Source organism: Colletotrichum aenigma (genome assembly GCF_013390185.1).
Source record: "Colletotrichum aenigma strain Cg56 chromosome Unknown KSG_Cg56_contig07, whole genome shotgun sequence".
Lineage (NCBI taxonomy): Eukaryota > Fungi > Ascomycota > Sordariomycetes > Glomerellales > Glomerellaceae > Colletotrichum > Colletotrichum aenigma.
Genome location: NW_023500913.1, coordinates 212,821 through 239,118, shown reverse-complemented (window position 1 = coordinate 239,118; position 26,298 = coordinate 212,821). Strand labels below are relative to the sequence as shown.

Here is a 26,298-nt window from a genome sequence, read left to right as displayed (position 1 = left end):
CAACTTACACACAACAGTAACTCGGTGACGTCGCGAAGGATGAGCAAGATTCGATTCGGTCAGTTATCGCTTGGCATCGAACGATGTCGCCGTCTAAATTAGTCAATCCGCTTCGGTTTTAGCGAATCACCTCCGATGCCGCGCCGAGACACCCACTGTAAATTAGTCTCTGTGTCAGCGCTGCAGCGCCGTCTGCTGAAGAAAGTGAGCTTCCATGTGATAAGGGGGCGGCGCCTGAGATATCTTTGCTCAGGCACTTGCTGGTAGGCCCGCCGATCGGCATGACTTCCGAGGGAACGGAACACATCCGAACGGCGATGAGCAAAGGTCAAGCACCGACGTCTATTTGTCACGGTATGTGAGTATCGAAAGCACAAAGAATCTCATTTTCTGCGTCTGCAAATACCTCCAGCTGGTAAATGCTTTCCATGCCAAACTTTTCCCCGATTGTCGCAAGTCCATATCTCATTATGACCGAGTTCAAAAAGAAAACACCATGGCAACCGCGTGCCAGCTCGAAAGCAACCCTCTCAGTCTTCTCTGATTGCCGTAGATAACAACGATGCGCTGTTATTTCTGTGTTCGTGTACTTCGCATCAAACAACCTTCGGTGTCTACTTCATCCAGAAATTGGAAGCCAGGACACGGAAACCAACGTCCTGACGCGGAACGACGCTGTCCTTGATGTTTGAATGGCGCATGTTGAACGCATTCTTGGCCTGATTGAGTAGGTGGAAGACTTCTGTGATGGAACTGACCAGCTGGTCGTTCACACCCTTGACATTCTCGATCTCAACCCACGTCCGCTGCTGATCTTGGAATACCGCCAAGCTTTTCTGGCGCGCCTCACCTAACAATCATGTCAGACTCTGTAGGAGAGATAACAGCACTGGGAATCTAGAGCTGTGAGAAGATGCGAACATACCTTGCCTCCGTCGAACCCACTCCTTCACCTCATCGATTGTGACTTCGGCGGTCTCGTGTCTGACGAAATGATTTGGCTTCAGGACGATGAGTACAAAGACATTCTGGATGTGAGAGAAGTTCTTTGAGAACATGGCAAGCTCGTAGGGGCAGAAGGGCAAATCCAAGTGTTCGCGGCTGTTGTTGGTCACATGGGGCCAACATCTAATCATGCAGGCTAGACTTTTGCACCTTTGGCCGTTGAAGTAAATACCAATGTTGCGAATGCCTGGCTCCCGAATTCCATAGGCATCATGTCGACGGAAGAGTCCACTCGCACGATACTCCCAGTCCATGAGCATGCCTAGTCGCATGTCCAGGGCGAGAATATCTTGATTGCCGCGCAAAGCGAGGTGGACGTTTCCCCTGAGGGACTCGAACCTGGCGCCGAACTTGTGCTCGATGAAAGACTTGAAGTCTGGAATAGCGCCGCCAAGTTTCATAAGCTCCTTGAATTCCGAAGTCTTGGTGAAGTGGCTTGCTTGAAACTTCACCACGCCGCTGGTCGGCGTCTTGGGTCCTGGCCCTGATTCGCGAAGTATGCATCGCGCATGCACCACGGCCGGAGAATAGTTGACAGCTGACTCTAAAATCATATTCTTAATCTCAGGAGGGAGGCGTGGGAACAGATGAAAGGTCGAGAGAGGCTCAGTCTGCTCTTCGGAGCCTGCAGTGGACAGAGAGGCTGCGTTGCTGACAGGGGCAGCTTCATCGGCATCGGCGGCGGCGGAGACTGCCTGCGACTCGTTGGAAGAAGATGTGTTTGAGGACGACTGTCCAGCAGATTGATTCTTGTTTGCCATCTTGCTCAGTTGGTCGGAGATGGCGAATGGGGCCCTCGAAACGAAGTTTACCTGGAGATGGTTAGTCAAGTGGCCGTTAGGATAGAACTGTTGTTAAGTAGAGAACAGATCGTGTTGGTTATTGGGCTGAGTGAGTTTTTCGGGATTTGGATATTGTTTTTCTTTTCTTTTGAATATCTTGCTGCTTCTGGGGTGGAGGAAGAATCCATTGAAGGGGTCGTTTGGAGGCTTCCGGTTGACAGGTCAAGAGAATGTAGGTGGGTCGTTGTGAGATGAACTTGAGTGAGGGAAAAGATTTGAGACGTGAGGTATGACGAGATCGTTCATAGAATGGCTGAGAGGTGCATACCTCAATTCGGAGAGTGACTTGGTCGGGGAACCTCGAGTAATTCGCCGGGATGAGACTTCTGGCGGATGGGATTGCAGAGGTGAGCTTGGTTGGGAGTTGTGCGAAACAGGCTTACCAATGGATGGAAATTCAATGTGAGATTGGAGGGTCCGGTCGGGTTGAGATGCTTTTCGGAAGGTGTCGTATTGTGGTGAAGCCACAAGGCTGCTCGAGTATCGAGATGCGGGTTGAAGGAAGAGCAAGTCGGCCGCCCACGTGGCGCAAACCTGGAACCAAGTTTTTCGGATGGTTTGAAAACGGAAGAAATCGCGGAGTGTAGAAAGATGAAAGGTGACGAATTTGGGTGAGGAGGTCGAAGTCCTGCCCTGGGACGGTTGTTGTTGAGGTTGAGGCCCTGTAGGGTTGGGTGAGGCCTCGTTTGTGAAAGAAGAAGGGAGAGCGAGGTGGTGAGGGGGAGAAGATCTTCCTTTTCGAATGGTTTCGCTGCTTTTTGAAGAAGGAGCTTCAAATACGGAAGGGTGTGCTTTCCTTCTTCCTCAACTGAAAACTGAAGGAGCCGCAGCTGCCAAACTTCAACTGCCAAGGCAAGAACCGTCAGACTTCACACTTCTCGCCTTCTTTATTCAATTTAGAGGGTGAAACTGTTTTTCACCTCCGCACGTGACATGTTTGACACCAACAAATGTCTGTTTTCTCTTGAAGCTTCCACAAGTCACGACCTTGACGGTAATTTCGTCACTGTCTCCAACCCCTGCGGATATCGAGTACAACCACAAATAGCCACATAGTCTTCCAGGAACCCTGATTAATTGCCTGTATCTCAAATTACATGATCTGAAGCAGACAAGGTTGGTCAACCCCCGGGTCGTCTATCATCTGCCCACTCAGCTCTATGCCGTGCTCGGCGTGCCTTTGCGTGCTGCCAGACATAGCATACGCTGCTGGACAATGATCCTCCTTTTGCGCGCTGCTCTTCTGTGAGAGTTCTAAGGTTCATACTGAATTGCGTTCTCAGATTCCGTCGCACCACCTGTCGTATCACGAGCCCCAGGGGCGAGGCGATCCATCTATCCAGAGTCCGGGGCCGTTGCAGCCGTCTGGCCAGCTGTTTGGGAAGGTACGTTCCTCAAAGGAGACTCTTCCGTCTGCAGTCTCATCGCCAGCATAGTCTCCATGAAGCAACGAGTCTTCTTTCCGCTCGCTATTTGCCTATGCCTGCTACGGTCTTCGCCAAAACACCACACCGAAACAAGACCGTCGTCAGGCTCAAGACCACGTCGCCCGAGTCCGATGTCTCCGCGCAGTTTGGACAAAGACCGTCATCAATCGTCGTCCTCCATCGTCGTCCCCCATCGTCGTCTCTATCGTCGTTATCCCTATCGCTACCCCTATCGGTTTCTCTACTACTGTCGTCCTTATGAAGAAGCATTAGGCACGTTAGCTAAAGGTTAAGTTATAGAGTATACTACGGCTAGCTGACTGACACTGTTCAGCTAGCAAAACTCTTCGATTTTATTCACGATGTCATTTAGCTCTCATTCCATTCGCAGATGAGCGAGAGTAGTTCAGAAGAAGAGACCGCCTAATTCTCAGTATCTCCTGCTCCATGCTCTTTGAGCAAGGTCTCATGCGAACAGTTCATTGACGGTGCGTACGTACTTGATTCTTAATTCAGTGTCTCTCATCTACTAAAAGCTGAAAAGCCTTGAGTCCACTTGAATCATACGAGATGGTTCTCTCTAGCACATTCATGTTGCTCCCAGCGTCGACGCGATAGCACCAATGACTAGTGCCCGGGTCTTCGGTGTTGAAGCGGTCATTCGTAAATGCGGATGTAAACGGATGCTGTGTGAAAGCTTCCTGTCGGTCTCGTGGATAGCAAACCGTAGGTCTCCATCGTTCCACCTCGGGTCTTTTCGTACTCCGCACGCGCGCTATCGCGTTAATGAGCCCCTGGTCGTGGAAGGACCGATTCTCACGGCCGAATTCCGGACTTGCTCCGCTCGATATCCGTTTGCGGCGATGAAAGAAACCAAAACCCTCGTATCCGCGTCAATAAACAGCTCACCAAGAACATCTTCGGAGCCGAGCGGAGTAGGAAGAAAGAAACTCCCCCCAAAACTTTCGCCCGACTACCAAGAGCTGGTATTGATGTGTTTGAGATCGACGTCAGCACTCCCGTCGTTGTCATCTGGGATATTCAGGAGCCCAGCATCGGTGTCCCCAAACCGTTTCTCCAACTGCTTGGAAACGGTACGGGGATTCTGATTGCAGGAGGCGACTGGAATGTCAACGACTCTCGCGAGCCAATTCATCCGAACCGCAAAGTCGATGACGAGATAAGCTCCGCTCTCGAGCACCGGTGCCGGGTGAACTCCCATCGAGACGGATAAGCATACTTTCTGTCGTAACGACCTCTTCTTTCCAGCTCAAGAATTCTAAGTTGCAACGCCAACCTCGTGTTTCCGCTTCCAAGGTCATGAGCATGTCTCACTCCCGCCCACTCTCAAACGCCGCTTCTTCCCACGATCGACACCTCCACATTCCACGTACACTCCTCCAAACTATTGCGTAGTGTCTTGGCCCTGCAATAATCTCTAACACCATGGCCGGATCCGACAACGTCTCCTGGATGCGACCCCACTGCACCGGCTCTCGCGTGCAGAATGCAAAGAACACAAGAAACTTACACGACCTTCTCGTGTTCTTCTCATGGGCTGTACCAAAGATAGCTGCAACTTGCCCCCATACGTTAGCACTACGAACGCCAAAACGGCGAGCGCACGCGGATTTCACGCCATGACCGTCCGCATCCGTCCACTTTCGGGATTTCATCTTCGCGATGTTGATGAACCTTCCTGATGAAATCTGTGAAGCGAGCGGATTCTACCTTGACCGTTTCCGGATCTTCAGTCTTGTTGAACCTGTCGACATGAAAAGTCTTCGTCAAAGGAAGTGCCTATATCAAGACCCTATGAGCCGGTCCATCGAGCTTCCTTTTTTCTCATCATCACAGCAACAATCACAAGAACTACAATCACAATCATAACAGTCTTTCGTTTGAACCAACACATTCACTCATAATGTCCCGTCTCATCCTCGCCGCGGCCCTCTTGGCTGGCGTCCAAGCTCAATCCTCTTCGACCCAAGTCACCGTCGTGGTCCCCCCGACTACGACCGTCACCCCTGGCACCGTGTCCACCGTGACGCCTGCCGGTACCACGGTCATTGCCTCCGGCACTGACACCACTGTGACCGTCCCGGCATCCTCCAGCGCCAGCTCCGTTGTCGGAACCGCTTCCTCCGTGGTCACTCTGCCGGGAAGCGACACCGTCACGGTCTCCGCCCCGACGTCTACCACCGTGATCACGGCCACGGACGTTTCCGGTGCTACCACCATCCCGGTCACCACCTCGACTTCCTCCTTCATCAACTCTGGCTTGTCTCTCTCCACGACCTTCACCACTACCACTGACACAACCATCCTCACCGTTCCTCCAGCGGTCAACACCTCCCTTCCGGTGCCCCCGGTTGATCCCAACCAAAGTTTCATTTCGACCACAGTCGTCATCGGAAACTCGACGACCGTTATCCCCTTCGTCCCGATCCCGCCTACAGTCGCACCCGTACCTCCCCCTAACAACGGCACCGGTCTCCCGTTCAACAACGGGACAGGCCAGCCTACCATCACCCTGCCTCCTCCCGTTGTGACCATCGCTCCCCCTATCGTCACTACGACTTGCAACTATAACGGTACTTGCAACATCATCACCCTCCCCCCTCCCGTCGTGACCATCCCTCCCCCTACCGTCACGACGACCTGCAACTACAACGGCACTTGCAACATCGTCACTCTCCCGCCTTGCGTCACCGTCACAACCTGCTATGCCAACGGAGCTTGCGTGCCCGTAACAACTATCACCTACCCCATCACAACTCCCACACCTCCCATCGTCCTCCCTCCTCCTACGACTCAGCCGTACGTGACCACCGCCACACGCTGCCGCTTCAACGGAACTTGCGAGACCATCACCAGAACTTACCCCATCCCGCCTATCGTCACTACCGGTCAGACCACCAGGACCAGATCCTACACTACCTGCGATTCTAGCTGCCGAGTCGTCACGACCGTCCAGACCTCAAGCTACACCCGTGTCATTCCCCCTGCCAGCTTCACCACCCGCCCTACTATGCCCGGAACTCCCCAGCAACCTTCCCAACCTGGCGTCCCTGGAACTCCTCAGCAGCCGACTATCCCCGGCCAACCCCCCGCTCAGCCCTCCGTGCCGGGTACTCCTCAGCAGCCTTCCCAGCCCGGTGTCCCCGGCACCCCCCAACAGCCTTCTCAACCTGGTGTCCCGGGCACTCCTCAGCAGCCTTCTCAGCCTGGTGTTCCTGGCACGCCTCAGCAGCCGACCCAGCCTGGTGTTCCTGGCACGCCTCAGCAGCCAACTCAGCCCGGCGTGCCTGGAACTCCCCAGCAGCCTACTCAGCCTGGCGTTCCGGGAACCCCTCAACAGCCCACTCAGCCGGCCGGCCAGCCCCCTGTCACTCCGGGTAAGCCTACTACTGCCGTGCCGCCCGTTGCGACCGGCACCAGCCCTGGTTCAAGCCCCACGCCGGTGGTCACCGCCGGCCAGCAGGCCCTGCGTGTCGAGATGATGAGCTTGGTTGGAGCCATCGCCGCGGGCATGCTCCTGTTTTAAGAGAGCCATATCACTTCATGAGCATTTTGCATATGCTTGGAACAAGAAAAGTATCCTTTTTATTTCCTTTGTCAAAGGCCCTCTAGAATTTGGCCGGAAGAAAAAACATAGATCGCAATAGAAATTGAACGAAGGGTTCTCTAGATAGAGATGATAATGACCAATAATATTAATGATAATACCTTCTTGTCTTTATGGGTGACTTGTGAGCTATCATTGTGCTCTTCATCTATGAACCTCTTGCTTCCCCTTATGTCCTTCAAGCAACCTCTTTGGCCGGACTGCCGTTGTCCAATGTCATTATCGCCCGGGTAGCCATTGTTGTCCGCCAGAATACTAAAGGTCCCTTTCATTTACGGTCACCGAGACTTCTTGAACCCTGCGAAGTCTTATTACTACGGTCGAACAAGGTTCGGCATTTGCAGGGTCTCAAGCAAGCATTTCAACCTTGAGTAGAGACCTATAATAGGTAATTTTCCTAGCATGTAACATGGACTCAAGACATGCAGTTTATTCCCACATTGCAGTCTTGCATCGCAGGTTCGTATTGCTGTTCTTCATTTATCCCGAGCAACAAAATTGCGATGGAGCTGTGCAACACTCGAATCGCCAATATGGGGGTTATGGAATGCGAGAGCCAAACTCTGCGCGGAATATGCGTGATTCTGGCCAGTTTTCTCTTAGGCCTTTTCATCCACGCTCTTATTCCCCAAACTCGCGCTGCTGCGCTATCTGAAGACCAAGGATCCGACGAAAGCTCGGGTAATGATCAGCCTCATGACGCTGCGCCCTCCGAGCCCGCCAAGCTTCCGACAACATCAGGTGCAGATTTACCCGCCACAGGCGTTGCCGATGGCATCGTGACGGACACTCGGCAGCAGAATACAGCCCTCGTTCCCACCGCCAAAGCCCCCGAACATCATGCGATAGCTATGGCTTCTCCGTCGCTGTTCAGCACGCCTCTTGTCTTGACTGCCGAGCCTCGACCACCGTTCCAACCGAACGTTCGAAGCTTGACGCAGATACCGAGGACTACGTTGCCGCCGTGGGAAGTTGCTTTCGAAGCCAACGTCAAGAACAGCCGCCTTTTTCACCTCCCGGAAGAAATCCTGCTTCTTATCCTGCAGCTCGCCGATATTCCAGACTTGTACATGTGGCGCCAAGTTTCCTTTACATTCTGGCGCATCTACCAGAGCAAGTATTTCCGGAATTTCCATCGGGACGGCAAGTTGTTCTATGAGATCGAGAAGGAGGGGCTGAAAGGCTTCGAGCACGATGAAGAGACTAGGAAACGTGCAAGAGACCAGGCGTATTGCGATAAGTGCATCGCCAAGACACAATCGAAAAAGATCGTCAGTCCCTTATGGAGCCTCCAGTTCAAGACGCTCTACTGTTCTTTCTGTCGAAAAGACCATCCTCGATCCTGGTTCTCGCACAAGGAGCGTCAAAAGAAGTATGTCGGCCTTCGCTGTGTTTCATGGGAGGGGCACTTCCGAGTCTGCCCTCACGAGACTGTGTCTATGCCGTTGATCCTACAATACGTCGATCGTATCGACATAGCCGGCAAGGATCGCCACACATACCACGATATTGTCATTTGTCAGGTCTGCCAGGACGTCGCTGGCAAGCTCGCGGGGGAGGATATCCGCACTCGCAATAACATTACTCCCCCAAAGGTTTCGTTATTGAACGCAGGGCCGGACTACCGAGACCGTTCTCAGGTCATGTTCTTGATCGATTGGAAACTCCCTGTCTTTGAGATTCCCGAGGACCGTGGTGTTACATACCTTTTCCTACTACAGCGCTTGAGAGAGTTTGAGAAGACATACGGCGACATGCTTTGCCCGCACCTTCCTCTCGAGAGACTTCTCGCGTCTTTTGACTCGCGCCTTTGTGTCTGTCTCGGAGGCGACAGAAGAATCGGCGGCATATCGCCATGCGAGCGCAACATCGACTGGGTGGACAAGCATCACCCAGCTCGCGGCTGCAAAAGAAAAAGCACTACTCGGATCTCGGGTGTTTTCCTGTCCCAAGATGACAAATACCCAGTCAAACACGAAGTCACATGTAGAGATTATTGTGGAAATTTCATCTGGACCAGAAAGGACCGCTTCGTGTTTCTTAGCAGGCATACAGCTTCTCTTGTACATGCAGACGGCACTGGAAGGCCGTGGTATGCGCATGCCAATAATTTGCTGGAGCCACAATCATACGGGGCAAAGGACGACATCGAGGCGAAGCATGTCTTATGGTGCGATGATAAGACCTGCAAGAATGGCAGGAAGTGGAAGGATAGTAGACACTGATTTCGATTCAATAATTTTTCAACTTAACACCGATAGTCAAAAGGCTTCCAGGTCCGCTCACGGGCCAAGTGGGAGACTGGTGGTGATCGGATCGACATGAACGTGGAAGCTGGCTTCGGCACCCACAATTTCAGCGGAGGTGGTCATCTTACAACGATCGCAGGGCTTTCAGGCAAAAAGGAAGACCCAGGAATCAAACCGCGCACAAGCTTAGAGGACGCAACTTAGATACGAAAATAATCAACAATCTTTTCACTGATATCGAGCCGTCTGTGACGGACTGAGGCTACCTAGGTACGCCAAACGCCAAGCCATTCCTGCCTCCGGAGATATTTTACAGCCACAATTACGCACCACGGGGCTTCGCCTTGGCCGCCGCCTTCTCCTTCTTCTCAAGCTTCTGCTTCTTCTTCTTCTCTTCGTTCTTCGCATCCAGCTTGCGCTTGGCGTCAGCCTTCTGCTCCTCCGTCTTGGGAATCACCTTGAAGAATCCGTCCAGGCGAACCTGCTGGCTACTCTTCAGATTCTTCTCCAGTCTAGCTCCTGCAGAGCGCACACGGTCCTCTGAGAATCCCTTCTCGTTGACGAGGAACTGCACCAGACCATCCATATCAGGCTTCTCCCACTTGAAATCGCATAGCGGGTCGTCGGCCGGGCGGACGTCAGGCTTGAAGAAGAGCTCGCGAGCGTCCTGGTAGGGCCAGTCCTCGGGAATCTGGTATTTGCCCTTGGGGTCTTCCTTGATCGCCTCCACCAGCTTGTCCAGAGTGCCGTGCTCGCGGATGAGCTTCAGGGCGGTCGAGGGGCCGACCTTGGGGATCGGGTCAAGGTAATCACAGCCGAGGAGAATGCAGAGATCGACGAACTGTAGGGTCAAGTCAGCGAATGATATCAGGGCGTTGGAGAGGAAGGTTACTAACCTGCTCACGCTCCATACCCAGGCCCTCGAGCACCTTGTCGATGTGGACCTCCTGAATGGGCTCCTTGCGCTGCTCGCTGAAAGTCAGGTGGCGCAGGAGGATGGGTGTGTCGAAGGTGAGGGTATCCATATCCTCGCTAGCAGCGGCGTAGACCTTGCCGGCGCGAGCCAGCACGGCACACTGCGCCTCAGCTTCGGTCGGGGCGACGATGAAGGGGATGCCCATCAGCTTGAGCAAGCGCTGGCACTCGGCATTGTGCTCGCGGGTGACGCGGACCGTCCGTCTGGAGAACTTCTCGACGTCCTCGGCCGTTCCAGTCTCCTTAGCCTCCTCGAGGTTCTCGTTGGCCTCCTGCTTTCGCTGGAATCGCTTGGCCAGCTCGCCAGACTTGAGCTTGGGCGGGGCACCATCGAAGACGTAGAGGGGCTTGATGCCGTTGTCGACCATTCGCAGGGTGCGGTAGAAGAGACCCATCAGATGCGAGGTGGTCTCGCCGCTCTCGTTCATGAGCTGCTGGCCATCGGATCGGACGGCGATGAGGAAGGAGTAGATGCTCATGGACCTGGACGCAGAGTCAGCGAGGGGCAGCCAACGACGGCGGGGGGAGGAAAGACGGAGACGCACGCATCAATGGCGACTTTGCGGCCAAAGTGGGCCTTGATTTCGCCCTCCTTGATGGCATTTGGAGCCTCCTCCTTGATGATCTGGTAGAGGTTTTTGATACCCATCTTGCTATCGTGGTCGCGGGAGTCGTTGGATGCAGGGAAGTCGAAAAGTGCGAAGAGTTGACGCGCCTGGTGAGGTCATGACGCGCCGCTGGACGCGTTAAGTGGCTGACTAAGGGGGCAGGCAGTCTGTGCGCACACCCCGGCCACCCCAAGGAAGGAGGCAGCGACAGGGATCACGATGCAGGCAGAAGGAGCTCAAGACATGGAGTTGTGTCGATTTTTGACGTCGTGATAATCTTTTGCCATGTTGAGCATTTTCGAACGAGTGCTTCCACGCTAAATTTGTGTCGTAAAAATCCCTATGTCCCAAGGCCGCCGAAAAGGCCAACAGCTGGTCACACGTATCGTGGTATCACTCGCTCTGTTTGCCTTCTCCTTCGCGATTGCTGCCCTCGTTGCTTTTCTTCATATCCGTGCTGTCTCTGGGCTTTAGCTTGATTCTCGCTCTTTCTTTCTGGTGTCCAAATTGTAGCTCAAGTCGTGCATGACCACCTCTCCAGCGCTGCCTCTCCAAGCCCTGGGGACGGTCGTACTCGCTTCGTGCGGCCACTTCCGGGAATCTATGCCTGTAGTGCATGCTTTCCACGATCTGAGAGTTGTCGAACCTGGAAATCGCGATGGATTATCAAAGCCTCGAGGCAAGGGAACATGTGCGCCGGGATGGGAAGAACGAACTGGAAGAGCCACAGCCAGAGGCCAAGGGTGTTGTGTGAATCATGAGTTAAGAAGCCATATTATGCTGGCTTTCCATATTTTCGAATTTAACCCCAAGAAAATCGGGAGCGGTCGACGCAGATGCCTTGCGATCCCTTTGCAAAAGCTGTTGTCCGCGGCCCGCCGAAGATGGCCACGAACCGTCAAGCCGAGCTTTCCGCAAGTGGCACACTATCATCAAATCCAGAAACCCGACACGCTTGTTGTCAAGCAAGACTTGTCGCACCGGCTCGCCTAGCGAGACTTTTCCTGGTTGAAGCGTGTCAGAGGTGGACTGCTGACCTGTCAAGCATCGGGTACATCATCTGAAATATCACGCGCAGCCAATTTTGCATCACAGTCAAGTCAAGTGGCGGTTACATCAGTTCCAAAGTCACGATGAAAAGGGGAAAAGATAAATGTGTGAAGCTGTGTTATTGGTTGCTACGGAGCGTGCCATTCGTGCATGCCCAAGGGGAGAGACCAATCTAGCTACCAATCTGAAAAGCTGCTACCAAGCTGTCCTGTTCCAATGAAAACCTGCCCAAGGCATTCCAAGTCCTGTTCGATCCCAAAACGTACCACCCAAACACTTAGCCCGGATGACTCATTCTGTGAAATCAGATGGCAAGAAGAAGAGCCAGGCCGGCGACGAGGCCAGCACCAGTCTTCTCAGCACCCGAAGAAGGGATGGGGGTGATGGTGCCAGAGGCAGAGACAGTGGGGGTCATGAAAGCAGAAGTGCTGCCAGAGGTAGTACCCATGGTGGAGGTGGCCACGCTGGTGGTCTCCTCAGTGATCACCGAGGTCTGAACCTGAGAAGTGGTGACCTCAGAGGAGGTAACCATGAGAGTGGTCATGACCTCAGAGGAGGACATGGTCGAGGTGACCTGAATCCACTCACAAGTGGTAGTGGTGACAGGACGGCAGACCTCGCTGTTCATGACTACAGAAAAGTCAGCAAATGAGGCCAGAAAAATTAGAGAAAACTTAAACACACGTACCAGTGAAGTCATCGCCGCCAGTGGGAATCGGCTTATGGATGGCATCGCCAAGGAGGGTAGTGAGGACCGGCTGGGCTGGATGAAAATCAAAATTAGCCAAGGCGTTGCGATGAGATGGAAGAGGAAGCTTACGCATATCAGTGCCGTCACTGAGCTTCACGCGCTGCTGAGCAGCGCCACGCGTGGCAAAGTGGCCAATGATGGCAACAGAAAACTTAGCGTTCATAGAGAACTTCATTGTGGCGGCTGGCGATGGTTAGAAGGACGAGATAGAAGAGAGGGAGAAGCAGTTGACTGACCTGTTGAGAGTGGGTAGGTTTTGGGTGTTTGTGAAGGGTTGAAGTAAATGTTGCAAGTTTCTGGAGAAGCGACTAGAGAGAGTGTGTTTTCGTGGGTTGAAAAAAGAAAAGAGGAAGAAGTTTTTCGAGAGGAGGGTAGAGGAGGGGGATATTTGTACTTGATGAGGGAGTGATTGAGGCGAGCCTGTGCCAGCCCTCTCTCAAAGGGCATAGTCTCCGCTCTTTTGACTGCTTCAAGAGGGCGAGTGCAAGAGAGAACTGAGGGTGTCTCAAGGAAAACACTGCAGCTCTGATTTTTGTGATTGGCCGATTGGGGTTTGGTTGTCAGGTTGACCCTCAAAGTGAAGGCATCGAGAGATCAGGAAGCGGGTCCATGTGGTGTTCCATGACCAAAAGGGCGAGAGCAGTGTGGCTTTGAGGTGGTTATGATGTCGTTGGGTTGAGCAGAGCTTTGTGACTGGCTGATCTCTGAGCTGCGGAAAGCCACGGAAGGTTGAGGTGGTTGTCTTTGGAAGAGGGTGCGCAACTCGCACTCAGCGCTGGCAACTCAGCTTCAGCGCAGGAAACTCCAAAAGAGTGTTGAAAACTCTTTGAGGGCTTAAAAAGAGATTTTATCGCTTTGAAGAGATTTGGGTGCTTGCAGATTGCTTCTTTTGAGGTCATAAGTTGGTGGCTCCGGGCTCCGTTTGCTTTGTGGAGGCGGATGAAGACTGGCAGCATCGCGAATGAGAGCGGGCATCGATTTAAGAGTAGATATTCCATGACTTCTGCCAAATTCTTGACTGTTTGATGTGGTGGACGGACTGGGCCACAGCAGGGTGGTGGCTCTGGGGTCCTGGAGTGGGCGCGGGGGAGAGGACTTGGCGCCCCGAGGTGAACGGGGCGGCCAGTCGAGTCCATGTTTGACAAAATATTATTGAACTTTTCTGATATTCACCTTACTGTGGACCCGGATCCTGCTTGCAGCCAGCCTCCAGGTGTGTCTGGCCCTCGAGTCTCATCTTTGGCTGCTAAAATTTCCGACGTTTGACTTCGACTTTGACACGCGTTCCCCCAGTGTCGATGCTCGTCACACGCAGTTCGGCAACCCAACTATCGACGCGTCGACTCTCCTTTCTTATCCTCGGTCAAGTACTTCAGTCATCCAGTCTTGTCCATTCGTTTACTCTGCTGCCTGTGCCTCATGACTGGTCATCCAATGGCGCCCACCACTATCAATGATCTCCCTCAGGAGATCGTCAACGCGATCGTCAGCGAGATCATCGACGAGCACACTTACGGATTATTCGACATCGAAGATATTTCCGGTATCGTTCCCGTCTGCCACAAATTCATGAACGCTGTGAAGGACATCGCCAGACGCCAGCACCAAAAGCTGGAGAACAAGCTCGGCACCTATCTCCTCAGCTCAATCTACAACGACGCCCTCGCCGTCTTCGCGTTCCCTTCCTTCGCCAAGCTGAACTCTCTGGCCACTGACGAGGAGAAGAAAAAAGCGATGAAGGAGCATCTCACGAACTGGCAGAGTCTTGAGCTTTTCATGACTTGCACCCGCAGTCCCACCCAGCAATTGGGCGTCTGCCACTTCATCGACAAGACCATCATTCCCTTTGCCGAAGACTTTGCCCTCAAAACTTCCGATCTCGACGCCAAAGACTTCCAGATGCGCCTCCCCGAGTGGGCCGAGTCGAGCCTCAAAGGAGCTTACCAGCCGCTGGTGCTGGAGGTACCCGCGATTACCTTCTACCACCCCAACGAGAGCCGTCGAATTCTCCGCGCGTTCTGCCGATTCGAGCTCCTGTCCCATGTCTTCAGAGCTAGGCCTGGTCTGAAGCTCTGGGATCTCAAGGCTCAGCACGAGCTGCTCGACGCCTACTTTGACCAGCATGAGATGGAAGAGGTGCTTTGCGTCTCACAATACGTCAATGACCTTCACGTCTACCTTTTCCGAGCGTTCATGAGCGCCAATGACGGCCGCGACGTTCAGGAGGATTTCAGACAGGTCTGTCGCGCCTTCAAGCCCGTCAATGGAGTCTGGAAGATTCCCGACAGGTACAACATAACGCGCTCAGATTCTGGTGAACGCATATGGTATGCCACACACGTCCACGACGAAACCGTCACCCGCATCGACAAGATCCAATTCTTAGACACTATGACGCAGTCCACAGTCATCAAGCAGATCTCCACCTTCGGCTTGGGCTTCTTGCGTTCGTTCCTCACCTCGCCCATCCAAGAGTATAGGCAGTGGATGGTCAAGTACGCCGACATGATCCTCAAGGACATCTGCACGGCGGAGGTCGAGCACGTCGGCGCTCAATCCAACTGGACCTGGGCAAACCACTACGGAAAAGTCTGTCCCGAGGACCCAGTCATCACCATCCCCGGCCGCGTTAGCTGCGAATGCGAGACAGACTGCCCCAACACCGCCTGGAAGGTCCTTGGTCACGGCGGTTCTGTCAAAACCCTTCTTGGCTTTCGCCGCTGCGGATGGGTGTTCTGGTCCGACGAGCGTCTCCGCGCGCGCCGCTTCTGGGCCATCCGTGACATCAATCCTTACCAGCGCGACATCGACCTGGACGCTGCTGAGAACCAATGGATCAATGCTCCGCTCCCAGACGTACTGCTCGACGATCTAAGCTTTTCGGATGCTTTCATGTTCGCTGTTCGCGAGCTGAACAGCCTCGCGGACTGGAAGCTGCACAAATTCTGCAAGGACTCTGTGACCATGCTCAACCGTTGGCGCTGCGATTTCGTGAGCGACCTTCGGGCACGCTGCGTGGCTGTGGTCACCTTCGACGAGCTGTTCGGACCGCTTGTACCGCCTGACTTGCCGCTGCCTGCGGAGGTTGCTCCTGGTGTCTTTTGGGGCTAGGCAGGAACTTCATCGGCGAATGTTTGCGCGGAGGTACGATGAATGATACTCCCACGTTGTCGAAGAGACATGATGCTAACGTCGACTTCTTCCAGATGTGCTCAGCATACGAGGACCTAATGGCTGGGCATGAATCATGGGGAATAACTCTAGCTAATGGAAAGGCTGTCACCGAATCGACCAAGATGATGGGGAGAAGACGATGGAGGAAGACGCTGAAGTAGGAAGACACCGGGGGGCGAAGACGTGGTACAGCGACGACGAGGGACGACGACGACAGAGGACACCGGCGACTGACGACAGAAATAACAGCAACCACATGACCGGCAGGGACAACAAGACTGTGTCGATGGATACTGGCATATTGTCATTCGCGACCCGGCTTGAGACATGGAAGGAGTCAATCGTGTGTGCAAGCCTTCGGGTGGTGTCAAACCCCTACGCGTAATGACTCACTGAGAGGACGATGAACTGGCTTCCGAGATAGTATTTGCGTAGACAGAGAAAATCCGAAGAGCATCAATCATACTTCCCACTCGAATAATACGTGAGAAGTGCGTGAAAACTACTGAGACACGCTGGGTGCTGCATATTATCATGTTTGTGGCAATTCTCAGATTCACTTTGTTCAATTATGACCTTGATTAAAACACGCAATAATTTCTTCAAAGTCCTCACCAATCATCAAAAGGTAAAACAAAACACGAAAAGCACTCACAAGCATCTGAATAATATTATAAAACACGCAGAATGCTTGAAGCCTTCGATTCGCGAAGATGCCCCTATGATGTCCCTAGGTATCAAGGCACATTCTACCCGCTGCTCTCAAGCACATCCCAGACCATCTCCCCATGCTTCACATGCGCGCCAACACTCAACTGCGCACCCGTCTTCAGCAAAACCTCACAAGGCATGGTACCCTCAGCCCCGATCCGAATCGTCCTCTTCCATCCCTCTTCCTCCTTCCACTCCCACCGCTCAGCGCTGACATCCTCCCCGACTCTCGAGATGCCCTGACAAAACCGGCCCAGCCACACAATCATGCCGCGCGCCTTGCTCGTCTCGTCCTCATACTTGAGCACTACGCACTCCGGCTTCGGCGCGTCATCCGCCTTGACAGACGCAGGCTCCGGGTCGACGTCCCGCCAGAGCTCCTCGTAGTCGCACTCCTGCCCCGTGGCGGGGTTCACCATCCGCCCCTTCTCGAGCGTGAGGTCGCCTTCCTGCGGGTACATGTCGCCCTCGTCGCCCGCCGTCTCGGGCTCCGTCGTGCGCGAGTCGATCCAGTGGTCCCAGCGCGAGTGGCGCACCTCGCCGCCTTTGCCGTCGGGGAAGAGGGACGACGAGGACGTGCCGGCGATGCCCCATTCCAGGCTCTCAGCGCCGTGTGTTTCTGCGATCCGTTAGCCATCTTCAAAATGTCACCCCTGCGAGTGTTGCGCTGGGCCGGAGTTTGGGTTGAGGTTGTGGTCACACTCACCTTGCCCCTCCGCAGTCGGCGCCTTCAGGATGCGGAGATCCACGAACCGGCGCTGCGGGGAAGTCAGCACGATCGTGGACGTCGGCTCGCCGGCCTCGTCGGGCACCCAGCGGATGTGTTCGCGGAACGAGATGCTGCCCATCTTGACGTTGGTGTCTTCTTCCTTCGATGACGAGTTGCTGAGTGAATCGCTTCAGCTGCGCGAGGTGGTGGAGTTCGCAATTGAGAAGGCGCACCGCACCCACCCGGGCAAACCGGCCAATGATCCACATTAACCCGGCTAACGCTTTCACGCCGTCATACCCCCCTAAACTAACCGGCCGATCTGCATCGCCAACTTTGCGTCTATTACTCTTTACTCTATGCGAGATCTATGTCTAAGTCTATATGCATTCGATTCCATCTCAATACTCTCTTTCTTCATCGATCAGAAACCCCTCACGCAGATTTCTCAAGCCTCTCGACAACCTTCACCAACCCCTCGATCTTCTCCTCGCACTCCTGCTTGCTCTTCCCCTGCGCCTCGTACGTCTCGCGCAGCCGGTCAACCATGAACGGCTTCAGTGCGGTGCGCTTGGCGGTCTTGTAGTCGTACACGACAATGTCCTCAAAGCAGCGCGCCGCGGGCCGGCGGTGGCGGTCGGAGACCAGCAGGGCCTCCAGGAGGACGAAGTCCGACTCGTAGGTCGGCTTGGCGGCGAGCTTGTGCAGGACGGTGACGTTGTCCGGGTAAGCCATTGGCTGTTGCGCGTGAGCATCCGGAGCCGAATTGCTTGACGGGCACCAGCCGGCGGAGATGAGAAGACACTGGGGATGGAGGGACTTACAAACTTGTAATCCGTCTTGATGCTCCTCATGATCAGGCCAATGTCCTTGGGCGACATGAGCTGGTTCCATTCGTCCGCGTTCTCGGGGTCCACTGTCGTCGCGAAGTTGCGCAGCCAGTTTACTCGTGCGGACTCGGCGTACTTGTTGTAGACGACGTTGTTCACATGACCTGGCTATGTTAGATAACCTGTATGCCTCATGTACCGCGCGATTCGAGTGTACCCTGCGCCGTGTTAGTCAGTGCTCATCAACAACGTCCCGCGATGAATCTCACCATTGCATCCTGCAGCTCATCGTCAGTGTCATTTCTTCACCAAGAAGCGTAATATTGAAAACTCACCTGATCTCCCCAGGTAACGGTATGCTTATCCAAGCCCCTCCACCCAGGCCCGGTGAGGAATCCCTCGCGGCCGGCAAGCAGCTCAAGCCACTGCCCGTCAACAGCCTCCCGCAGCCCCTTCAACTCCTCCTTCTGGGCGCTGTCAAGCTGGAGACCGGCAACACGCTTAATGCGCGCCTGTAGCTCCGAGAGCCAGCGCGGGTTGACCGCGGCGCCGGTCCCGTTCTCCGAAGCGGCGAGACGAGTCGTGGTGCCGAAGCAGCGGCGGGCGACGGGGCCGCGGAGAGCTGAGATTGAGGGGCGCATCGCGTGGTACGGTATCTATAAAACAAGTTGCACAAGCAAAAAGAAAAGCAATATCACAACACAGAAAAAGCAAAACTCTTCTTTGCAGACTATAATTTGGAGGAAAGAATTTTGATAAGCAGGGTGTGGATGATGGAAGGATGAGGAAATTCGGTTTCCGTCGGCAGCAATTGGGGCGGGCGACCCGATGGAGTGGGCGCTGGTTCCGATGGCAGGGCCGTTGGCTCGGTAGTTGCGCCCTTTCGTCTCGGCTTTCAGGGCGTCGAAAGGCGCGTGGGGGAAGTGTTTGCTGTGCGGGGGCCTCGACAGGGCACGCAACTTAGGCTGGCTTTGCAGTAGATTGAGCAACACACCAAGCGGGGCTCTAGCCCTGTTACTCCCCTTGGTGTAGTTGGTTCATCACGTTCGACTGTAATGGTTACATTGTCATCGAAAGGTCTCTAGTTCGATTCTGGAAGGGGAGAACCATCCTTTTGGACTTTTCCTTCACTGATGATGCATTTTTCGCGGCATCGCACTCTTGATCGAGCATTTGAATCTGGTGCTTTTTTTTTCTAACGTTTTGTACTCTGCGATTCTTTATCGCAAGATCCCGTTCCTAATCGCCGCCCCTCCGCTCTCCATCCAGCGTGCACAGTGTCCCCGCCCCTCACCGGCTGAAGAATTCTCGGTGTGCGGTGTACGCAGTCCCCACCCTAACGGCATCTCGGTCAGCTCGGTCAGACAGACTTCACCGGCGTGGGATGCTTGTCTTGTGGAACTTCGCAGGGCCCTGCGACGGTGGGGGGATTGGTGTGGGAGCGCCTCGCCCGGAGCTGCGACCGCTGCGAGCTGGTCATAGCTCCCAGAGACCCACTTTCCGGATCTGGGAGGAACCAACTGGAGGGGAGGGAGGGGACCTGCGACCGCACTTGTCACTTGCAACCGCACCGCACGGCGCGCGACTTTTTTGGGGGGACGGGGAGCACACAGCGGTGCGCACGCGTTTGACGGAGAGTTTGATGCTTGGGCACGCTGCGATTTTGACGTCCTGGACTGGGGAAGATTCTCAGTTGATTCTTAAGTCTTGATCATTTTCAATCATTCTCTTCTTCTAGAGGCTGCCTCGGTGAAATGGGAGGGGGTGGATGGAAGGGGTTCATTACGCGTTGGACGGGTCAAAACAAGATTGCCCCTCGGCCTCACCGCTGCCCATCGCGGTTCTGGCTTGGCTTCAGCTGAATGACTTCTTACAACGAGCGAAAGTTGTGAACGAAGATGAAATCTTGATATCAAGAATGGTCATGTTTCGAGGCCGAGCTGGAAACATCTTCGTGGAGCTCGCGAGGGGGATGGAGAGTTTGGCTCGTCTGGGCCCGAGTTTCCCCGTGCGGCCGGCCGGCTTTTCGCGTGGGACGGATTGGCGCGTAGCTCTCTAGACGGCTACCTCAACGTTTTCTTTGAAATACCGAAACGATATAAATGTCAATCAGATTGAGGAGATTTTACTCTCGGAATGAGAAAGTGTTCGCCTGCAAGTGCGCTGGCTTGCGAGCACGGAAAAGCAAGGCGCGGTGCGGGTGCCGTGAGGCCTGTTCGGTCCCCCTTTTCGTCTCGCTTGACGCGCGACTTCGCGGGGCTTGACAATCACGTCTCGCGACGAGGGGCAATCTTATTTAAACCGCAATTGATGATGCAGAAAAATAGAATGCCGTCGAGCTGTTCCTGTGCTGCATGAATTTCAGATGCCGTCTCGATCGGTGTGGTGTTCAGAGGATGAGGGACGCAAGTGTCGGTCAGGGCGGAGAACAGACGGTGACTGGCACACGTGTTCTCCTCCACATTGGGTGTGCATGCGTCAAGCTTGCGATGGCATTTGGCGGCCGCAATGAGGATTTGAAGTTGTCAAAATTGCATTGATGTCAATCGAGAAGGTATTCGAACCGGACTGCCCAAGATTCTTTGGGACTCGAATGCTGTCGGCGGGGAGAGGTCGCTGTTCGTGTGGACGGGTGCTGGATCGCGAATAGCTTCCATTGCCCCTCGTGCTTCTCACGAGCTTCTGACGCTCTTATGAAGCACAACGGGAGCGTGCAAACGGCAGATATCGCCAGATGTAGCCTGGCGACATATTTGGATTATATTATCAATCAGCTTTGAGGCTGAGCGGTTTTGTGGTCACGAGCACGCGTGCTGTCATCCATCGACTCTTCATCGGTCGCGCGACGCGATCGCAGCCCCTCTTTGGCGGGCGGCGGTCGCGAAACTCGGTGTAAGTCATTTCAAGCAACAAAAATGCCACAAATTCACAAAAAATATCCCCGAGCAGATCGTCGACCTAGACAATGGGCGAGTGTGTTTTTTAGATGAAAAGAAGGGTGCTGTGGGTGGTTGCGCGGTGGTGGTGCAAAGATGTGCGGATAGCTTCAATCGCGAGCTTCGCGCACCGAATCACACGGAACGGGAGGCCGAACGGGACGGGGTGCGGGATATCCGGGCCGGGACACGTTGGGAATGGAGACAAAATGGCATCAGGTGATGGAGAAAAATTCGGGCAACACAGAAGTGGTGCTGGCTTGGGATGAAACCGGACTGGCGAGGAGGGAGACCGGATGCGACGGGGGAGGTTGTGTTGAGGACATCATGGACGAAGTGCGAAAAGTGGCAAGTCGGCGAGGGAAAGGAGTCGGGCTGTGAGGAAAGTTGGGGCCGGGCGTGCGGGATGTGGATCGGGGGTTTGCGAGAGCCAAAAACGCGATGGAAGCGAGAAATGAGTCATTTAGCGTGATGGAGGGTGAGGAAAGCGCAAAAAGAGGGAAAAGAAGAGAGGAGTGGGAAGGGAAAATGAGAGGCGGTTGAGGTGGGCGATGAGAATGAGTTGGGTGGGAGATGCGAAGGTGCCGGATCAGACAGCTTTTTTTTCTTCGTTCGTCCTTTGCGCTGTGCTGTGCTGGACTTGGGAGCCCGGGGGGGACAGTCTTTCAGCGGATGGATTGCGAAAATCTGGCCAATCAGAAAAATCGACGAGGGAAGGAGGGCATTTTTATTTTAATGCGACGGAAGGAAAATGGGAAAGGTACTTGGGGTAGGTATCTTTTTTTTGGGTCGTCGAACGGCGTGGCAGTCGTGATGGGGAAGGGAAGGAGCGCCTGCTGCAGTGTGCAGTGCCGCTTAGCAGGGCAGGCAGGAGTCTGTCTAGGAGTCTGAGGCGGTCCCTGAAAACCGACGACGGGGAAGGAAGGATGGACAGGCACACACTGACACTGATCTTGGGGGTGATCTGATTCTAGTGGAGGGGAGGGGAGGAGCTTCGAGCAGGTCAGGGAGCATGCCTCACCAGTAACCACCTTTCCTAGGGCATGGCGGCATGCGCGAAGCCAAGGAGGGGATGGAGGTGTTTGCGTTTGTTTGGCGGGAACGCTGCCGCGGCAGAGGCCCCCTGTGAGGTGAGATGGGAGATGGGAGATGGGCTTGGGCTGGGTCCCTTGGGAGGAGCCGTGGAAAAGCACCAGAAGCACCAGAAGGCCACCGCACCTGGGCGGGCATCCACTATGAGGTGTTCGTTTATTTTCCCGTCCTGCACGGATTGGACTGGATGTGTTGGATTGGATTTACAGGGAGTCGAGCTGCTGAGGGGAGAAGAGGGGCCCCCCGTCCGGTGTCCAGGTGTCCAGGTGTCCAGGTGTCCAGGGTGTGACAGCAGAGACGACAGAAGCTTCAGAAGCTTCATGCGACGCGTCCGGAGCTTGGTCTTTTGTTTCCTTGGAGCGCCTGCCATGTGGCCATGTGCCACCCGCTGCTGCGATCTTCGTCGCCACTTGGGAGTTGACGGAGGACAAGTTGACCATGTAGATCTGCAGATATCTATCTTGGAAGTGGTGGTCTAGCACAGAACAACCTGGAGGACTGGATGGAGTGGCAACATCAGGCAGACGAGGGAAGGAGACGACGGGAGAGGAGAGGGTGCTGGATCTGATCTGTGTCTTGAGCCTCCCGTCTTGTCCGTCTCGACCGCATCTAGCAAATCACACAGATATGAGCCTCTTGGTTCCAGCCCAACTGGCGCTAATCGCCGATTCAAGTCGAGACACATCACAAAACGAGAAATAGCAGAAGAGGAGAGATGAGGTTAAGGAGAAGGAGAGAAAGAGGTGGAAGGAGGGACGAGGTGGGTGCGATGCAGGTGCAGGTGCAGGTGCGTGGGAAGGTAAGGTAGGGCCGGGGAAGGAAAGGATGGAAAGCACGGAAGCTGGGGCTCTGGCACACCTGCATTCGAGTCCTACCTCACCTGCCTTACTCTACCGTCTATGTTCGTGCCTGCCTTAATTACTTACCTTGCTGTCTGTCACCGGAGCATTAGTAGAAGGAGCATCGGAGAGCAGGAACGGTTTGACGGTTGACGGTTAAGGTAGGTCCCTACCTGCCTTCTTTAGGTGAGCTTGGTGAGGGAGGTAGGTCGACCGAGAAGAGAAGGAACCCTACTGCACCTGCACCTGCACTTGCACGCCATGTAAAGCAAGAACAAGCACGGCAAGGCAGTCGAACCTGTCTCGCACCTGCTGCCCTACCCTTCCTGCACCGCTAGCTACCCGACTCGACGACTCCCTGCTAGGCCCAACGGGAGGGGAGAGCCGTCGAAATTCTTTCTTCCACATCTCAACCTGTAGCCCGGCTCCATGTTCCATCGTTTGTGGTGTGGGTGGTGCTGTGCTGCCCGTGGTCTGGTCACTGGTCGCGCGGATCGAGGGCGGTCGCTAAAAAACCACGCGGGCCATTAGCTCACAGTTATTTTTTCCCGGGGGGTGAAGGACGTGGTGGATGAGCATGGTGGATGGAGGGGGAGGGGATGGATGGGGGGCACGCTGGAACCCCCCCAAAGCCCAGCGAGGCCAGAGGTGGTGCCCGCAGCCCAAGACCCCCAAGACCACAAAGTTACTGATTGCGCACCGCGCCTCTCTGCCCCCGCCCATTTATAAAAACAAGCCCCATCCCCTCCACGCACGCGCTCCTCCCCCCTCTTGCTCTCGATCTCTCTCTTCTTGTCTCCCTCAACCCAACGCGTCAATCTTCTTCGCAATCCGATCTACTTCGACTTATCCACCGACTTCAATCGCCCTTTCGATTGTATCCGCTACTTTGCACCCTTTTCCAACACCCAAACCTTCAACCACCACCCCCAAACCCACAATGCCTCCCAAGAAGACCGAGGGCGCTGCCGCCGCTCCCAAGAAGGCCTCCCACCCCAGCTACCAGGTCCGTCCCCGATTCACCGGTCTTTTTGCATGGCGCATTCTTTGCTAACAATTTGCAGGACATGATCACCGAGGCCATTGTTGCTGTATGTTTTCCAGCTCCTCTCCCTCCGGCGCAAAAGGGTTACGCGACCGGTGCCAGTCGGGTCTCGCTTGCGCTACTGGGTCTCAGTGCCCTCGCCCGTGCCCACCACCCTCGCGAACCCTGATCGCGCCACCACTCGCTTTCGCCTGCCTTCCCGCGGCGAATGACCTCGTGTACCGACCTTTTACTGACGCGTCTCTTCTCTTACAGCTTAAGGAACGCAATGGATCTTCCCGCCAGGCCCTGAAGAAGTACGTCAAGGCCAACAACCAGATCAACGTTGTTAGCGACACCATGTTCGACTCTCTCTTCAACAAGGCCCTCCGTGCTGGTGTTGAGAAGGGTGTCTTCGAGCAGCCCAAGGGTATGTCGACGTGCCTTAGCCATCTGACAATCCCATATACTGACTTGCACAGGTCCCTCCGGCGGCACCAAGCTCGCCAAGAAGGCTCCCAAGAAGGAGGAGAAGAAGGCTGCCCCCAAGAAGGCCGCCGAGAAGAAGGAGGCCAAGGAGCCCAAGGAGAAGAAGGCCGCTGCCCCTAAGAAGACTGTCGCCAAGAAGGAGGCTAAGGAGCCCAAGGAGAAGAAGGCCGCCGCTCCCAAGAAGGCTGCCGAGAAGGAGACCAAGGAGAAGAAGGCCGCCGCTCCCAAGAAGGCTGCCGCTCCTAAGAAGGAGGCTAAGGAGCCCAAGGAGAAGAAGACTGCTGCCCCCAAGAAGGCCGCCGCTGAGAAGAAGGAGACTAAGAAGCCTGCTGCCAAGAAGGCCGTACGTTCTCATCTAATACCCTTCGCACAGTACACCTACTGACACGTTCATCAGGACAAGCCCGCTGCCATCTCCAAGACCAAGACTGGTCGCGTCACCAAGACCGAGGCCAAGAAGCCCGCGGCCAAGAAGGCGTCCGCCAAGAAGGACGAGGCCAAGGCTGAGCCCGCTGCCGCATCTGCGTAGAGCGTTGTTCTTCGTCGTCGTCTTCCTGGTTGACGAACGCAAGCATGCTCTGGTCACGAATCTTTCTTAGGTCCAAACTGAACGGCGTTTACGGGAGTATTGCTCGATTACTTGGCGGGAACAACAATGGGGTTTCAAATGGGATCCGGGCAACGGTGGTGGGAACAAACCAAAGTTTTGACTCTTGACTTGTTGAAAGAAGGGATCATCGGGTTGGGACGAATGTGTTTTGTCGTTTCTGTTTTGTTCTACTGTTTTTTCACCCTCCGTCGCGTTGCGCGCGTTGTTTGAGATGGGTTCGGCGGATCCCGGACGGCGACGCCCTCTCACTATTGTAACTATAGCTCACGCGATTATACCAATGACGAGACTTTTCACTGTTCAATATTCTGTTTCTTTGGCGGAAGTGCGAGATTTTCACTCCTGGTCATGCCTCGGAGCGCGACGAGTTGGCAAGGCTGGACAATCACTTGGCGTACTTATGACGCTCCGAAACAACGCCGCGCCTTGCCTGTACCATCTTTCTCTGGATGGCAGCTTCAGTCGATTGACGACGATCTACCAGTATCATAACTCGGGCGCAAAGAAACTGCAAAATACTCCTTCATGAAAGGAAGCGCAACCCTTCCCCACGGAGCCTTCCTGCGATCTCACGGTCGGCGATGGCGATGGTTGACGAGGGCCCCAGCCCGTGAGAGGCGGTCAGGCCGGTGGTCAAGTCACGTCAGGGGGGTTTTACGGTTGTCGGTACAGACGGCGCGGCCGGCGCGGCTATGAAATATTGTACCACCATTCTACAAGCAGAATGGAAGGGTTATCTCGTTTGATGTTCGTCTTGGGATCCGAGCAAGCACGACGGAAATGAAGGAGACGTGTTGGGGAAAAGGGGAGAGAGTGGGAGCAGAGGCGGACGGGGTGCGACGTGCCGGAGGGCCGCGTGGGAGTTTCGGGGTGGGGCTGAGAGACAGAGAGAGACAGACAAGACGCGGTCGGTTCATGGGTTTGTTTACATTTTGGGCTGAGTTGAGGTGAGCTCCGGGCGTGTCACGGTCGGTTGGTCAGGGATGTCACGTGCCTCCTCCGCCAGCCGCCCGGGATCCTTCGGGGAGTTATTTCTAGAAAGCAAGAAGTGCCTGCGGTGTTTTGTTCCTGTTGCCTGGTGCTTTTCTCGTGACGTTGTGATGCGAAAGAGATTTGTTGCATGGTGGTTCAGTTGTCGGTATGGCTCGTTGGTTGTGGGCTGACTTGGCCTGGCGTCAGATGAGACTTGAACCGCCCGCTGACCCTATTGGACGCGGCGTTAATCGCAACATCGACTCAGTCAACTTGGCTGCACAGACCGCTGGACGAACACGCTTTTGGTGAACGCAGGTACCAAACAATTCCCAAGACTCTGGAACTCGAGGTTTGGAGGACCTGTCGCGGAGTAT

At 54.7% G+C, this 26,298-nt stretch overlaps 8 protein-coding genes across 8 annotated transcripts; 4 read left to right on the top strand and 4 right to left on the bottom strand.

Annotated features, from left to right (window-relative positions):
• Positions 1 to 614: 614 nt before the first annotated feature.
• CGCA056_v010345 (uncharacterized protein) lies at positions 615 to 1,766 on the bottom strand (the record flags this gene model as incomplete). Its single annotated transcript, XM_037325592.1, has 2 exons — positions 615 to 850; positions 926 to 1,766. The coding sequence occupies 2 exons, from the start codon at positions 1,764 to 1,766 to the stop codon at positions 615 to 617; spliced, it is 1,077 nt and encodes a 358-aa protein (XP_037175222.1).
• Positions 1,767 to 5,198: 3,432 nt separating this feature from the next.
• CGCA056_v010344 (Accumulation-associated protein) lies at positions 5,199 to 6,821 on the top strand (the record flags this gene model as incomplete). The annotated part of the gene is made up of 1 exon (XM_037325591.1): positions 5,199 to 6,821. One exon carries the CDS (start codon positions 5,199 to 5,201, stop codon positions 6,819 to 6,821), a length of 1,623 nt encoding a protein of 540 aa, XP_037175223.1.
• A 623-nt stretch (positions 6,822 to 7,444) lies between these two features.
• On the top strand, positions 7,445 to 9,127 carry CGCA056_v010343 (uncharacterized protein; the record flags this gene model as incomplete). The annotated part of the gene is made up of 1 exon (XM_037325590.1): positions 7,445 to 9,127. The coding sequence occupies one exon, from the start codon at positions 7,445 to 7,447 to the stop codon at positions 9,125 to 9,127; it is 1,683 nt and encodes a 560-aa protein (XP_037175226.1).
• A 346-nt stretch (positions 9,128 to 9,473) lies between these two features.
• Positions 9,474 to 10,775, bottom strand: dnr-8 (Flap endonuclease 1; the record flags this gene model as incomplete). The annotated part of the gene is made up of 3 exons (XM_037325589.1): positions 9,474 to 9,992; positions 10,048 to 10,609; positions 10,672 to 10,775. The coding sequence occupies 3 exons, from the start codon at positions 10,773 to 10,775 to the stop codon at positions 9,474 to 9,476; spliced, it is 1,185 nt and encodes a 394-aa protein (XP_037175227.1).
• A 1,313-nt stretch (positions 10,776 to 12,088) lies between these two features.
• CGCA056_v010341 (uncharacterized protein) lies at positions 12,089 to 12,710 on the bottom strand (the record flags this gene model as incomplete). Its single annotated transcript, XM_037325588.1, has 3 exons — positions 12,089 to 12,414; positions 12,473 to 12,547; positions 12,605 to 12,710. 3 exons carry the CDS (start codon positions 12,708 to 12,710, stop codon positions 12,089 to 12,091), a joined length of 507 nt encoding a protein of 168 aa, XP_037176016.1.
• A 1,259-nt stretch (positions 12,711 to 13,969) lies between these two features.
• CGCA056_v010340 (uncharacterized protein) lies at positions 13,970 to 15,646 on the top strand (the record flags this gene model as incomplete). The annotated part of the gene is made up of 1 exon (XM_037325587.1): positions 13,970 to 15,646. The coding sequence occupies one exon, from the start codon at positions 13,970 to 13,972 to the stop codon at positions 15,644 to 15,646; it is 1,677 nt and encodes a 558-aa protein (XP_037176017.1).
• An 812-nt stretch (positions 15,647 to 16,458) lies between these two features.
• Positions 16,459 to 18,600, bottom strand: CGCA056_v010339 (uncharacterized protein; the record flags this gene model as incomplete). The annotated part of the gene is made up of 7 exons (XM_037325586.1): positions 16,459 to 17,039; positions 17,127 to 17,305; positions 17,569 to 17,867; positions 17,954 to 18,123; positions 18,159 to 18,177; positions 18,229 to 18,237; positions 18,295 to 18,600. The coding sequence occupies 7 exons, from the start codon at positions 18,598 to 18,600 to the stop codon at positions 16,459 to 16,461; spliced, it is 1,563 nt and encodes a 520-aa protein (XP_037175723.1).
• Positions 18,601 to 23,766: 5,166 nt separating this feature from the next.
• On the top strand, positions 23,767 to 24,868 carry hhoA (Histone H1; the record flags this gene model as incomplete). The annotated part of the gene is made up of 5 exons (XM_037325585.1): positions 23,767 to 23,832; positions 23,891 to 23,917; positions 24,127 to 24,280; positions 24,333 to 24,682; positions 24,737 to 24,868. 5 exons carry the CDS (start codon positions 23,767 to 23,769, stop codon positions 24,866 to 24,868), a joined length of 729 nt encoding a protein of 242 aa, XP_037175722.1.
• Between the last annotated feature and the right edge of the window lie 1,430 nt (positions 24,869 to 26,298).